Here is a 14,592-nt window from a genome sequence, read left to right as displayed (position 1 = left end):
TTCTGCAAGGGTCATCTAAGGACAGACACATTGAGCCAAACAAAACCCGTGGCTTTCTCTTCAAACAGGCTGGATATTTGGACATCTTGCTACTGGTTTAATATAGATCAATACCTCTCCTCCCAATTCTAGAGGTGCAGCATCCATACAAGAAACCTGGGAAAAGCCAGCTTTGGAAATGTGTGGTAAGGACTTCACGCTAGTCAAGATTTAATGCCACAAACTGCTGCCACAAAATAGGCACATTTAACACATATTTAATCTTAAATCGCAGCAAAATAATTTTCCAGCTGTAAGGAGCCAACAGGCCTGAAAAAAAGTCTATTCTTTTTCTCCCATCCTTTCCCCAGCTTGACTACAAGTTTTTATGACAGCATTTTAAAGAGGAGTAACAAAAAGTACCCATTCGGGGTGGCTTCAAAACTCACCTTGTCTGGGTATTTCTGCAGGAGCTCCCGAACTTTAGCTGCATTGTTGAGTGCTGCACAAATGACCAGGCAGCCTGCATGCTCTGATTCTGCCTTCTGGGACAACAGCTTCTCCAGTACAGTAATCAAAGTACCTGGTAGGAATGAGAAATAGCCACAGGTTAAGAGGACCAAAGAACATATGTACAGTTGGCATACTACAGCTGCATAACCACAGTATTGGCCTGCTTTACCTGTAATACTTAGCTCACACAAAGAGCTCTACAAATCTGTAGCTTACACAGAACTTCTGCTTCACAAGTCTGATGTTTTGAGAACATGAGATCATGCTACAGCAGATCGACACAGAACAACCACTACTAAAAGGCAACTAATCTGAAGAGGAATGCATGGGTTTGGAAAGCATGCTGTAAAGGGCCCATCTGAAAAGACCCTTAATAGAGTTCAAGTGCTTGAGAGGACAGAGGTGTTACAGTCCTCCAGATAGAGCAAAGTTTAAAATCTTGAGCTCATATGGAAGTTCTCCCTGAAGTCTAACTTAAGCAAACAGTTTAAGATCATATCTTATGAGCACATGTACAAAATCTCTCGACACATCATGCGTCCCAGATTCAGTTTTGAAGTCGACTGGGCAAAATAATTGTTGGTTTGACAACACTTCCATACAAGGACCTGGGAATAATCCACAGGCATTCAAGAACTGGTATATTCCTACAGGAAATGCAGCAGGATGGAAGCAGAAATTGGGACAGAGCAAGGCAGAAGCTAACACTGAACCTAGGGCCATGCTAGAGTTAGCATTTATGAGCCCCAAATTTTGTATTTTGCTGCTGAGGCCAGCTTTGCTTCCCCAGTAAGGCACTGCTTGGTTCTGAAGCTCTGTCTGAGGAAGAACAAGCAGCTGGAGTTTAACACTGTCCAAAGAGTGCGGCTGTTGTTACAGTAGAGCAACCATTTCACAATCCCAGAGAGATCAGACATCTCTGTTCTCACTATCTCACTTTTTGACTCCTTTGCATTGTCCGTAGTCATGAGGTTTGCCTCCTCATCTCTCTGGTAGGCAGTCAGGCAAGCCGGGTTAAACGTCCAGGACTGCCCTCCAACTGACACTCGCAGATCTCCATCCCCATAGACTTTGATCACTTTGCCAATATGCCCAAGGGTCTGCAATGGAAAGAGAAATGATTTTTACAAGGTAAGATGCTGCAGGCTTTGCATCTCAAGAGCCAATGCAATGCTTCTAAGAGTGGCTTCGCAGGCGGCACTCCTGCTGTGTGAAAAGAAGCACTGAACAGTGACACACTCACAGACAGCTCCCAATTCAAGGACACCAGAGGGTTCTCAGGAGTTTCTCTATTACTGGTTTTACACAGGAAGGGTTTTCCAGACTCATCACAACTGTCTGGAGAAGGTGGTGAAACAACATGACATGGTCTGAGAAACCCTGAGAGAACTGATAGAACTGGAACTAGGAAAAGGTTCCTCTGTGCATTTAACTGCACCAGAGAACACCTGCATTCTGCTTTTTAGCCATATTGGTCTGATCAGGCCGTTTTTCCATTTGAATACTTTCCTGCCTTGTTCCAGAAAATTAGGGATGGCGTAAGAGGACTTTGGGTTTCACCTTGGTTAGTGAAGCTTCTTGTCTGACTTACTGTAGCCAAATCCTTTGTCAGATTCCCCATTTCCCCTCTTTGCTTTGGATGCTGCAATAGGATTGCATTATTGCAGCAATAGCACTAGGCAATGTTCACTTTGCAAGGCCTCAGCAGTCTGGAAAGGTCTGTGTGCTCACTGACCAGCAGGAATGCTGGAGGGCAATGCAAGCCCAGTCACTAATTCCTTGGGAAAACTCAGGAAGTTACTGGACTGTCCTGGAACTGGCGCGCACTCACAGGTGCCATTTCATCTGTCCACTCCCCATGACCAGGTTGGAATCGCTTCACTGTTTCCATATCATCTATCACTCGGACAACATCACCAACCCAAAAGGTGTTGAGCTACAAGAAAAAGAAAGTCATAAGCTTTTGGGGGATGAAGCCAGGAAAAAAAATAGCCATCAGCCACTACTCCACATCACCCCCACCCTCAGAAACCCAACCAAACAAGAAGCCCATTGACTCAAACACCAAGACATTACAAAACTTAAGCACAACTACCAAGAAATCTGTAAGCACTGCCCTACAAAGTAAATGTAGCTCCAGGACTGGGGTATTTTCTTTTTAAAGCCAAGTGCACATTTAAGTACGGAAATAATTTGGGACAGAACTTTTTTGTTCTTTCCTTTCTTCTTCATCATTTATAAAGAAAACCAGTATCAAGTGCATATGAAACTGTCCTCGCTATACCTGACTTGGCACAGGAGATTTTAATTCCCTTTAATAAGGAAGTTAAATCTGTTTATTATTAAGACAGAAAAGAGAAAACAGTTTGCCTGTACTGGTAATTTGGCAGATGCTCCCTCTGCTCACTCAGCTAAGAAGGGAGCACTGTCAAAACATACTTTTCAGAGCAGACTAATTCTGCACAAAACAGTCTGACACTGCATTTTCCATTGGTGTTGGGAGCTTTTAGCACTGTGATCTTGTTCAGGTCTTTCTGAACTCTCTCTTCCAGCAGCTGCTTCTATATCTATTAGCTCTGTTTCTAATCATCCATCTTTCAAGTCCTGAAACCTCTGGGGAAGGCCAAAACTACAAGCTTTAGAAATGCAGACACAAAATTAGAAGAGCTGGATTAAAGACTCAGGTCACCCAGAAGAATCAGAGAGAAGCGAGACAAAGAAAGGTGTAAAAAGGAGCATAACATGAAGACACAGGAACAGGGAAGAAAATCAAATGGAAATGATGCAGAAGTAGATTCATCACAGATGACAGGTAGCTGCAGAAGGATGAGCTACTGTAGGTCTACTGGTACCACTCTTATCAAGGAAGCTGAAATCAAGAAATGGAATTTACCTTAAGAACTTACAACATTTCAAATGCAAAGGTTCATATAACTGGACAGCCTAATAGCCCAAGTCCAGTGTCTGCAATCATCTGTCTTAGTTCTGATGGCATGCAGGGAATTCTGCCTAGAACTACTGCTTTTAGAACACCAGTTTATTTCTTCAGCACTTGCTAGGACACAATGTGTCTCAAACACAGCAAGTTAGATTGACAGCTACTCTCTGAAGCATTCCCAGTTGTGGCCAAGCTCACCCATCAGGCACCTACCTTAGTGAGAGCTCCAGGATGGAAAGTCCAGCGCGTTTCACTGTTGAACTGGACCCTCACGTCCCCTCTGTCCGTGATTCTGTGCACAGTCCCTGTCTGGCCAATGAACTTTTGATGGGGAAAAAAAAAAGTAGGGGAAACCCCCTAAATAAATCACATTGTTTAACAGTGGGGAAAGCATAGATGGCTAAATCACGCATCATTTCCAATTCACAGACTAACAGCTCTCCCAACCCTGCTGAAAATGAGATGCAGCCATTGTTTCTCTGCAAAAGGAGGGAAAGCTGCTTAAGAAGGCCCCTTAAAATAGCAGCACACTGGGGGAGTAGAGTGATAGGAATACAAAGTGTGAAAACCCTTGAAAATGCAGCACAAATTGTCCTCCTCTTTCCAAGTGACAAAGATGGGCAGAGATTACAACATTGTTCTGCAGTATAATACCAGCAAGGCATGCTTTGAGAGGAAAAAGAAGGGAGAGTGGCAGAAGAGACTACAGAAAACAAGTATAGTTGTGTAGTGCTGTATTCTATAGCTGTGATTCTGGCAGGTCCTGAGAGTACTGAAGGAGACAAAAAGTACCTATTTCTGAGATGACAGGCGAGTCCCTGCCTGCCAGGCTAAAAGAAGAGGCTGATGCTCAGTTAATAGATTTCCAGATTGAAACCAAAATGATAGTTTGTCTTGGTATTTTAAAGTCTGATTTCAAAAAGATTGCTCACCTACAGGGTGGGCTTGGATAGAATACATATAGAAGGTATCCTTATCATTTTACAGCATTGCTTCATGTATCAAGGCTTCAGACAGCTGCCTCAGAATCAGAACTGCAGGTTATTCATTTACTGAGTCAAGTGCAGCAGGCATTTGGGTCACTTGTGACTATGTATTTCCCTCTCTCTCCAAAAAGCCACTTTTATACAAGTTACTAATACAAGCTCAGAGACAGGTTTTATTACTGGACTGGTGAGTATCAAAATGTGATTTGATTTTGTCTTGCAAATCTACTATGTAACAGCAATAATGCCTTTTTCAATACGTGAAGGTAATTTGGGGCAGTATCTGAAGTCTATGAAAAGCAAAAAAATGTTGACTTATGGAGAAACAAAAAGCACAAACCCTTAAAATGGCAAATTTATTCATTTAGCTATTATTATTTCATCTAGATATAAGCACATCCCCAGTGTTCACAACCCCCTGAGATGCTCCACTACAGTAATAGGCATCATTTCTGTCTTTACTTCCTCTTCTTTTTAGATAACAGGTGACAACAGACTGATGGCTCTTCAAACTAAAGCCAAGGTAACAGGCCAAGCTCCAAGAACATTGTATGGGATGAGAAATTTTAGCCCTGGCCAAGGATAGAGCCCACTATTGACAAAACACATAACTTTCATTAGTAGTAATGCCAAAGCAGGGAATGGATCCAGAACTCCAAAGAAAAGATCCATGGCTCATTGAAAAACAAACAAACCAGCCCTTGCTTTTTTTATGCTGGCTTCCAAGACTTTTGAGCAACTCTTCAGACCCATCATAGATTCTTAGGAATTAGACAGGGCTCCCCAGGGCAGTTCTCATACAACACAGATTTATCCGAGCCTAAAAATAAATCCAGCTCCAGTGTCCTATCACTAAAGGATTTGTGTTTGTGATTCAGTCAATACAATATAGATGTAGAAGGTAACAATTTACACAAAGATGTTCTGCTAACTTCCTAGCCAGTGCCTACATACATAGGCTGAGATAGTGACTACTACACTACTGAGAGAACGGGAGCAAGCAGAAGCATACCTCAGCCATTTTAGGATTCCAGCCCCCGTGGCCTTCCTGCATCTCCCGCAAGATGTCAATGTCCAGCAGGCACTTCACTTTGTCCCCGTGCTGGAAGGGATGCCTCTCTGTGCTCTCCTTCCGCTGCAGTTCAGCTGGCCTTCCTAAAGAGAAGGACAACACCATCCATAGAGATGAAGGATGCAATAACACACTTTATGTCTCATTGTAACAAGGGTTACAAACTAATAGTCTTAATTGGGGCAGAACGGCTGGGGGGCAACCTATGTAAAGAGTTCAAGAAGATTTAGCTCTCACTAAACATTGACAGGGTTAAGGATGAGTTAGCTCTTACAAGACAATTTTGTCCCTTCTCAGAGAGAGGAATGCCTTTGAATGATGCCTCTCATGTCATGTCAAACATCAGTAGCTGTTCTTAGCAATCCAGTCACCCACACCAGTTGTTGAGCAGGCACACCCACACAGGACTCAAAGTTCTCTTCCACAGGCAGCCATATAGCCTGCTTCATCCTCCCAGTTTCCTGCATAGCAAGAGGCCATTCCACTGGAAATAGGCTCCCCATCCAACCCTTCCCTTCCCTCATGCTCTTGCCAAGCTGCTCAGGGAGAGAAAAGAATGAGAACGACCTAATTCTGCTGCAAACTCAAGAACAGACCTCCCTGTTTTCCCAGGGGAGCAAAAGATGGTCCCTACACCTCATTAAAAAAAAAAAAATTACAACTAAATTACACCTTAGTAAAAAGAATCCAAAACCACAAGTAATTTCCTTGGTGTCATCAGAGAAAGGTGATTGCAGCACGTTTGCCCACACAGACATCACCTTTTCCCATTACTGTTCCTAATATCCCTGCTGGACAAGTATTTGGGAGCTCCTTTCTTAGATATCTCCCTTTCGTCACCATTTCTCAACAAAAGACTTATCTCTACATACCTAATTTTGGGAGATGCTCTTTGTAGTAAAAGCCACCAGATGCCTCCACAGTACATTTCAGGTCCACTTTTCCCTTGTGTCCAACTCTGTAGACATTGGTGGTACCATCAGACCACGTTACGCTGGCCACACTGCGCCCGGTCTCTACATCCCAGCCACGAATATCAACCACTCGTCCAACTTTACCTTCTCCACCTGATGGAAAAGGAGGGGGACAAAGTGTTCAGTCTGCATTTTCACTGAGACCAATACACAGAAACTCACCTGACACCAAGATTTTTACTGAGATGCAGCTTAATGAGATTTTTACCTTAACTAACGGAAAAAAAGAAGGAAAAAACTGTCAGTTCTCCAAATATTCACCACAGAGGAGTAGGTACAGAGCCAGAAGTCAATAGCTGGGAAGACAGTATTTTGACAAAGAGGATGCCACCAGGAAGGATTTCTGTGGGGCCCTGTCCTGGGCCAGTTTTATGTATTAAACAGTAGCACACTGTTGCCTGAAGCAATGCCCTCCAGTCGAGTATTCATACAAATGAAAGGAGGAAACCACACCAAAAATACCCTCAAATTATTCAGCAACTTGTACAACTTCCTCAAAGCTTGCATGATTCACCTGGATCTGCAGAAGGCACAAGAAATCTTAGTCACCTTTTTAATTAGGGAAATTACACCATGAGACAACTCGGTTTGACCAACAAGGCCAGAATCTCTGCATTAAACTCACTGAAAGCCAGCCAGCCATTTACTTAGGAATACAAGTATGGAAAAGGTGAATTCTGTGTAGGAACAGCCATCCCTCAGTGTACAGAAACACTGCCTAGCTAGACAACACAGAGTCATGGCACCACGCTGTGGCAAGATAAAAACACAGCAGTGGTGTAAAATCCACCCAAAATCTTTAATCTCTCCCCAGCTGTGGCCAGGTGGAGGAACACCAAGTTTGTTCTGGTTCTTCTCTTTATTAGCCCAAGCAAGGAAGCATACTACTGAACCATCCAGAACAGCAGGATATATTTGTGAGAAGGTAAATGTGGCTGGGCATGGGGAGCATACATCCAATATGCAGTTATTGACCAGGGGAAGGGACAATCTCTGGACAGTATCAAGGTTCAAGTATGGGAAAACACTCATCTTGCATCAACACTGTGTTCCTTTGACCATAATAACGTGGACAGGTTGTAGCAGATGGCTGTCCTCTCCCCGCTCCTTCAGTCTGTAAGAAACCTGGTATGTGTCACAGGCCTCAAGTTAATGCTGACAGAAACTTCGCACCAAAATAACTTAAATGACCAAAGTGACACAAGAACTTATGTTTGTGTGTTGCAGCAGGGATTCAGACTGAAAAACAGCAAAAAGTAATCTCCTGCCTCACCCTGTTCAGATGATTTTCTTTGAGAAGGGCACCAGCTTCCACTTCCACAGCGTCTGGACTTTGGGAAGTGGTAGTAAGGAAAAACATATGTTCAGTGAAAAAGTTGAAGTGGCTGAAAAGCAACACCATTTGATCAGATTTCTCAACTAGCTACTATTGCCCCTACCAAATACACAGATTTACCAGGACCCTATCACAGAGTCTGTAAGGTTATTTATTACCAGTCTTACATGTTACCTCCTTAAATGGAAACAGAGTTGATGTGTTACTGCTACCAGGAAGCTAAGTTCAGAACAGCAAATGGCTGGGGATGGGAGCAGCTCCATCAAAGACAAAGCAGTGCTCATCAGAGACCAGCTGAGTGGCTGACCTTATGCTTCCTCACTTGTCTTGCACATATTAACTGCTTTCAGGTCACAATCATCGTAAGCAACACAAGTCTCAGACATGTAAATGTTGATCTGATCTCAAAAGGATGGATAAGCTGTACTGAGCATAAGCTTCTTTTGCTCTCATACCCTGCAAGTGTCCATATGCCCTGCACTGAACTCAGAGCTACAATAAAAGGTGGAGTCAACACTGGAAACCTTTGGACTTACAATGTAATTATAAAAGGGAAAAAGAAGCTGTAAAAGGCTCTGGAATAGAAATGGACAGTAACATGTCCTTAACCCTGCAGTGCTACACAGAAATTGTTATCAGTGAGTTCAACTTAGTCATACCCCAAAAGCAGCTCTAGAAAAGGCATTTTTTTTCTTCTTGTATTTTCAGCCTGAAGTTACAATTCATACAGAAAGCAGAAACAATCCACCAGCAACCACAGCAGACAGTTCTTCATTAAAGCTCCAGGGGAAACACTCCTTCTAGATCATTTCTCTTAACTGTTCTTAAAAGTGTGCAACTAAGGATATCCCAGAGAACTCCAAAGTTAAAATGGAGTACTGCACAGACCCTACTCCTCCTGTGAATGGAAGCCTTTCCAGGAAAAGGTGGGATGCATACAGCTTATGTCACCAGTATGTTTTATAGGACACCTCAAAAGCAGCTTACCGTCCTGGTTACCCCACTCCCAGTCAGGGCCACGCACTACTTTAGCCCCCTGGAAAGTTCCTTTTAGTGTGATGCGAGTCAAATTCTGTCGAGGGCTCACAAGGACTCTGGAAAAACAAAGAGAAAACACATGAATTTATTGCTACTATTCCCACTTCATGAAGCTCTGTTCCAGCCAAGGTCTGTCACGTGAGGACCAAGTGTACCACGCTTACACACAGAAAAACACGGCTTGAGCTCTGAAGAGCATGTAAGAAGTGAAAGAAAACCACAAAACACAGGGTCTTTGATCCTAAAAGCTGGTCCCCCAGGAAGGTCAGAATATTCAGGCACTGTTCCACTGATGGCAGAAAGACAACTAACAAATAATAGAGTGCGCTAAGGATGACACAGGTTTTATCTTCAAACGTTACCAAAAATTGTGAGATTCATGCTATAGAACTTAAAAAAGCTGTGTCTCTCCCAGCTGTGAGATGCAAGTATTTGGGGATGGAGGCTGCCATGAGGAACAGGCACACTTCAGTGACAGTCTGTGGAGACCAACACAATCGATACACAAGCAGCAGGACTGTGGTGGGATCTCTCTCTCATGCTGGTAGCCACCAGAATTGCATCTTGCTGACTCAGGAAGTTGAACACATACAACACCACCCAAGTCAATTAATACTGTCTCACAATTAAAAAACAGAGCCTCCGAGAGGAAGAGAAAGAAAATCAGAGGAATAAGAAGAAAGTCATTTATCCAGGAAGTCTGACATCACTTCATAGAACAAAACTGGCACTCAGATGCCCTTGTATCCCATTGTTAAGTTGAATGCAACACATTTGGACATTACTAAGACATACACAGCATGGAAGCATTAATGGCTTAGGCAGTCTCCTATTTGGTAAGGAGTTCAGCACATTTCATAACCTAACCCGCAGACTGCACAGCCCAGTTCACTGGCTGAAAAGCAGAGCAGATTAGAGCAGCAGTGTTGTGGCTAGACTGCTTCCAGGATAACAGAGACCTTTCTGTCTGCATCACAGACACACACACTGACCCAGATAAAGAACAAAGACAAGAAATACCTACGTGATAGTAAACAGGGGGTCTGATGTCCTGTTAAAGCAGCTTCCAATTCCCATAATGTTACAGCAGCTCCTCTGCTGGTTTTGTGCCTGCTGCTCCTAGTCCCTGTTCCCTAGCAGAAAGCTGTCTCATGAGACACCAAGCCACCAAATTCCTTATGGACCAATTTGTGTTGCTCACTCAGGTACAATCCACTTTGCCAGGTGACTGCAGAAGTACCACAGTCCATACCCATAACCATGCACCTCCTCCTGACAGGCTCTTGGCAGCTCCCAGAGCAGACAGAGCAAACCCAAGCTCAGCAGCTGCTCCAGCCCAGGGAAGGGGAGGGGAAGCCTGACCTCAGAATGCTGTATTTATTTTCCATCTAATACCTAGAGAGAGAAGGTGGAGACTCAGAAGGATAAAAAGCTTATGCTTGAACTTACTGTTTACTTATCCATCAAATGCCTAAGTTTTTTACCTTCCTTAACTTGGGAACTGTGCTTTACAACCTAATGTATTTTTAAAGAGGGAGAGATTATTTACACATGCTCTTGTAATAGCTGAATTGTTACCCAGAGTGTAGCTCAACAAGAGGAAGATGGAGACCATCTTCTGAATGACTGAGATTTTGTCTGTTTTAAACACCATCAAGGCTGGTGGCAGTTGTTCTGAAAGAAGATAATGAAAGAGGGCCAGGAAAAAACTCAGCTAAAAAGAAACACTGATCAGCATTCATTTCATCACAGTGTCATCCCCTATAGACTTGCTACAAATCCCAGGATTTGTGTGCTACATCTGAAGCAACTCAGCTGCAACATCCTATTTTCACAGTATTCTGCTGAATGCTTTTCTAGCAGTTTATCAAAGATGTCTCAGTCGAGCCCTGAGACAAAGTGATAAAAATACACTTCTCCAAACCCTACTCTCACAAGGGGTTTCAAGGCAAAGATTTTCAGTGACAGTAAAATAAAGCAGCAAGATGCTTAAACTACAAAATAACCATCATTACTTACATTCCAGCATCATTTCTCTTTGTGTATGAATCATATAACAGCAGCAATCTCCCATCTCAACAGCTCTCACATTAACTTGCCACTTTGAGTGGAATTTGTGGGTAGAAACCAGGAAAACAAAGGTGCCCAGGTCAGAAAGCTGATCCTTAAAGAAGCATAAGAAACTCCATCTCCCATTCTACTTACATGCTGGAGGCAGCCCACTGTAAGTGCCTTCTTTCCCCAGCCTCACAAAAACATCGACCTTGTGTTGAACCACACACCGCTGACCAGCAACACCAAAGAATGATGAGAGAACCAAATGCCCTCAGCCAACACATCTTTGGTTTTCATCTAATTCAGCATGTTTTGTTCCAAATACTGGCTAACAACCAAAGTCACCAGCGTGTTGCAAAAATACCCTAGGGATAAACTTAAATCATTACAGTATTGCTTTTAATAACAACTTCAATTATGACAGCCAAAGTCTGCAGCCACTGCTGCCCTACAAATTCCAATGACATTAAATTACTATAGAGTGCAGAAAACACTTAGAGGAGCATGTGCTGGATAGAATGAAGCCGTGTCTCTCCTCAGCATGCTGGGAATCACCCCATGGGGATATTCTGCCTGTGTTCAGATTTCACTAGGTGCTCACGTAGCCTTTCACATCACTGAGATCTGTGCTCCAGCCAGTTAGAAAAATAGCATCATCCATGCTTTACAGATATTGAGACCCAAAACGACTGATCTGGAGTTTAAAAGAGTTGTACAGCAACAATCTGAGGTCCTGCAGAAGGCAGAGCCTCTTCATACCACACACACCTAACATATTTTATAAGACAGAGACTTCCTCACTGCAGAAAAGTCTTATCTGAAGAAACAAGCACAACAAACAGGACTAGAAAGTCAAAGGGATGGTCACCCTGCAAGGTAGCAGCCTGTAAATACTGCGTCAATCTCTTCAGAAAGGCACTGCTGTAACTAGAATCTCAGCTCATGGTGGGTACAAACTCCTGGAATATATAAAGATCTACATATGCTACACCTCAAGCCAACACAATATCCTGCAGAAATTATGGGTATAACCAAGCTCAGCACTACAAGAGATTCTAGATTCTCTAATCCTCCCTAGCAAAGCTTTTACTGAAGCACTTCCAGCAAAGGATAAAGGAAGGAAATTCTGACAGATGGCAAGCGGATGCTGATTGCTCAAGTGTGAACCAGACTAAGACAACGATGCTGGTAAGCGAGGGATCAGGATCGCAGGAACCTATTTCAGGAACTGGCTTTACCAAGAATTTCCATTGTCAATCCTACCCTTCCTTGCCCAGGCACAGCTCTTCACAAAACCTGCATGTTTGTAGCTTACACTGCAAGGCCTGAGCTGGGCTAAATGCTTGCTGTCTGTTTTGATAACCTCCAAAGCTAACCTGTGTCAGACTCAGTTTGGGAAAGCCACAATGGGCAAGATTTCAGACTAAATGTGTACGAAAGCACGTGTGTGTGTGCACTGAAACTCAACACCCTGCTGCAGACAGAAGGTTCTCTCAACTATGCTCTCATGGAAGATTTCTCTTGCTTGACGTTTTGATCCAGAAAAGATAAAATATATCAATGAAATTTACTGTCTAATTCCACAAATCAAACAGAATATCCCAAACTAAATAAGGGAAGCCTAGTGTGGGGATATGCCCTAGTGTTCTCCAATCTATGTGGATTTTAAGGAGACATATTAGGTAACTTACCCAGTAAATCATGGTGGCTTTTTTAAGAAGTACGATTCTACTCATTCATTACTAAATTCATAAACTCATACTGATAAATTCCTTAAATACTTACTGTGCTTTTCTTTCCCAAAAAGTTAGGAAAACAAGCACATCATCACACAAGACAGATTTGGTTCAGAATGTTACTCACCAACATTTCTTAGTCTAGCAACTTAAATGACACTGCATAAATAACACACGTTGAAGAGGCTACTACAGTACATAAACCTGCATCCTATTTATTGCCTAGTAGTAAAACACCAGCAGTTATCACTCAACTACTATATTAGTTCAGGCTTATAGTAGAAGCCGTCACAGATGGTATGCTGCATTATTAAAGCTGCCTTGGATGGATCTGCATTGCACGTGCATACCTACGTGGTATCATGTGTTTGTTCTTGTATCTTGACTTAGAAATCCTACTGGTAACTAGACTAGACAGAGCTAGTTTAAGAACTATGGCTGAAAATAACTGCAGACTCTGTTTTGAGTCCAGTATAAAACACAACATATACTGAGAAAATACTTGTGTTTCTTATGCTCGATTACACAGAATGTTTCCCTGTGTGCTTTGCTGGCTCCTCAAACTCCACTGTTCTCCACAAACAGAACAGGACCTTTTCAAGTGTTAAGGTTGTGATTTATTGGTGAGGGAAGTCTAGAAAACAGCCTGGTAAAATGCACCACATCCCCTACTGAAATTCAACTTAGCATCATCCCTGAGAAGGGGAAGCATGCAAAATGCCACTGCTGCTTTTGCACTTAAATATAATACTATTAAGATTTTGGATGACAGAAAGGTTATCTCAGATTTGATTGAGTGTGCCTGACTATTCCTGCCCTAACCCTGATAAGTTTTGCTTGGCACTCTGCTGACAGACATTGATTTACCTTCCAATTATTAAGTGTATATTTAGCAAACGGGTACACAACTGCCAAGAAAGGTCTTCAGTGAAATTGAACAGTCCACCCTTTTAAACTAAGGATGAGAGCCTCTCCCAAAACAGCCATTAATTTCATTCCAAACAAGACCAATAAAACACATCAGCAATTGGCAGATGTCAGGAAAAGATGCCCTTAAATGGCACAATATAAAAAACACAGTACTTCCAAACTCACGTTCAAACTCAGGTCACTGAAGACCTGAAATAGCCTTCAGGTAAAGGTGTCTTCAAAGCCTCTTTAGGAAACTGATTGGGAACCCTCTACAATGGCTCTCTGGGCTTAAGGCCACTTAAATCCCAGGATTAGTGAGCAGTCTTGAAAGCAACACACTGCTGCACTTGAGGCTCATTGTGAAGTGAAAGATACCCATTCCCTGCCAGAGAAAGGAGAGAATATGGAGACTCATCCTGTGTCACAGCCACTCAAACAACAGCAGCTAGCAACAAAATCTCAAGCAAACTCAAATCCACGCAGCAGTTACCATGTCTTTTTAAACACACAGCTTGTTTTTGGTCCTTGGGGAACTGCCAAAGGTTTTCTCTTCTGTTTTATTAAGCAAGAAAATTGAGATGGGTGATTTAAGTAATAGTCCTAGTGAGTCATAAGTATGCAATTTTTGTTCTCAAAAAAAGATGCTGCATTGCCTAAGGCAATGTATCTTTACAGCTCAGACCTCCGTTATTCCAAAAAAATCCTCTCTGTGGCATTGTTCAAAGGTGATCTCCTTCCATGCCCCTTGTTTCACTTCTTTCTAAAATCAGAACATTTTTATATCTATATGTATTATTTTTATATCTATATATGAAATCACAAAGCTCATTTCACAATAGGATCTGGCTTACTTGTCATATTAACAACACAAGCTCAAGAAACATCTTAATCCGGTGGATAAACATAAGGCTCAATGCTCAGAGGGGGCATTCTCTGGACAGCAACATCTATCCCTTTGCTAACACCAAGAATTGCGGCACAACCACACTGGCAAAACTGTTGTAATCAACTTCAGTGGGAGCATATGGGAAGAAAAACAGCTGCAAATCCAGC

At 42.6% G+C, this 14,592-nt stretch overlaps 1 protein-coding gene across 2 annotated transcripts in view; it reads right to left on the bottom strand.

The window, feature by feature from the left end:
* Nucleotides 1–14,592, bottom strand: part of MIB2 (MIB E3 ubiquitin protein ligase 2) — a 36,712-nt gene that overhangs the window by 10,325 nt on the left and 11,795 nt on the right. The window contains exons 5-11 of one of the 2 annotated variants that reach the window (XM_057407288.1): nt 8,786–8,892; nt 6,361–6,555; nt 5,429–5,571; nt 3,644–3,751; nt 2,324–2,428; nt 1,430–1,592; nt 429–562 (exon numbers count right to left, since the gene is read on the bottom strand). In XM_057407288.1, the coding sequence (XP_057263271.1) occupies nt 429–562; nt 1,430–1,592; nt 2,324–2,428; nt 3,644–3,751; nt 5,429–5,571; nt 6,361–6,555; nt 8,786–8,892 (955 nt within the window). The remainder of the gene's footprint in view (nt 1–428; nt 563–1,429; nt 1,593–2,323; nt 2,429–3,643; nt 3,752–5,428; nt 5,572–6,360; nt 6,556–8,785; nt 8,893–14,592) is intronic. The other variant, XM_057407290.1, reaches the window with a different exon arrangement.

This window comes from Pezoporus wallicus, unplaced genomic scaffold (assembly GCF_028554395.1).
Source record: "Pezoporus wallicus isolate ANWC-B61680 ecotype Strahan unplaced genomic scaffold, APGP_CSIRO_Pwel_v1 contig_14689, whole genome shotgun sequence".
In the NCBI taxonomy this organism is placed as follows: domain Eukaryota; kingdom Metazoa; phylum Chordata; class Aves; order Psittaciformes; family Psittacidae; genus Pezoporus; species Pezoporus wallicus.
The sequence above is the reverse complement of the archived record's forward strand: the minus strand, read 5'-3'. Positions and strand labels throughout refer to the sequence as shown.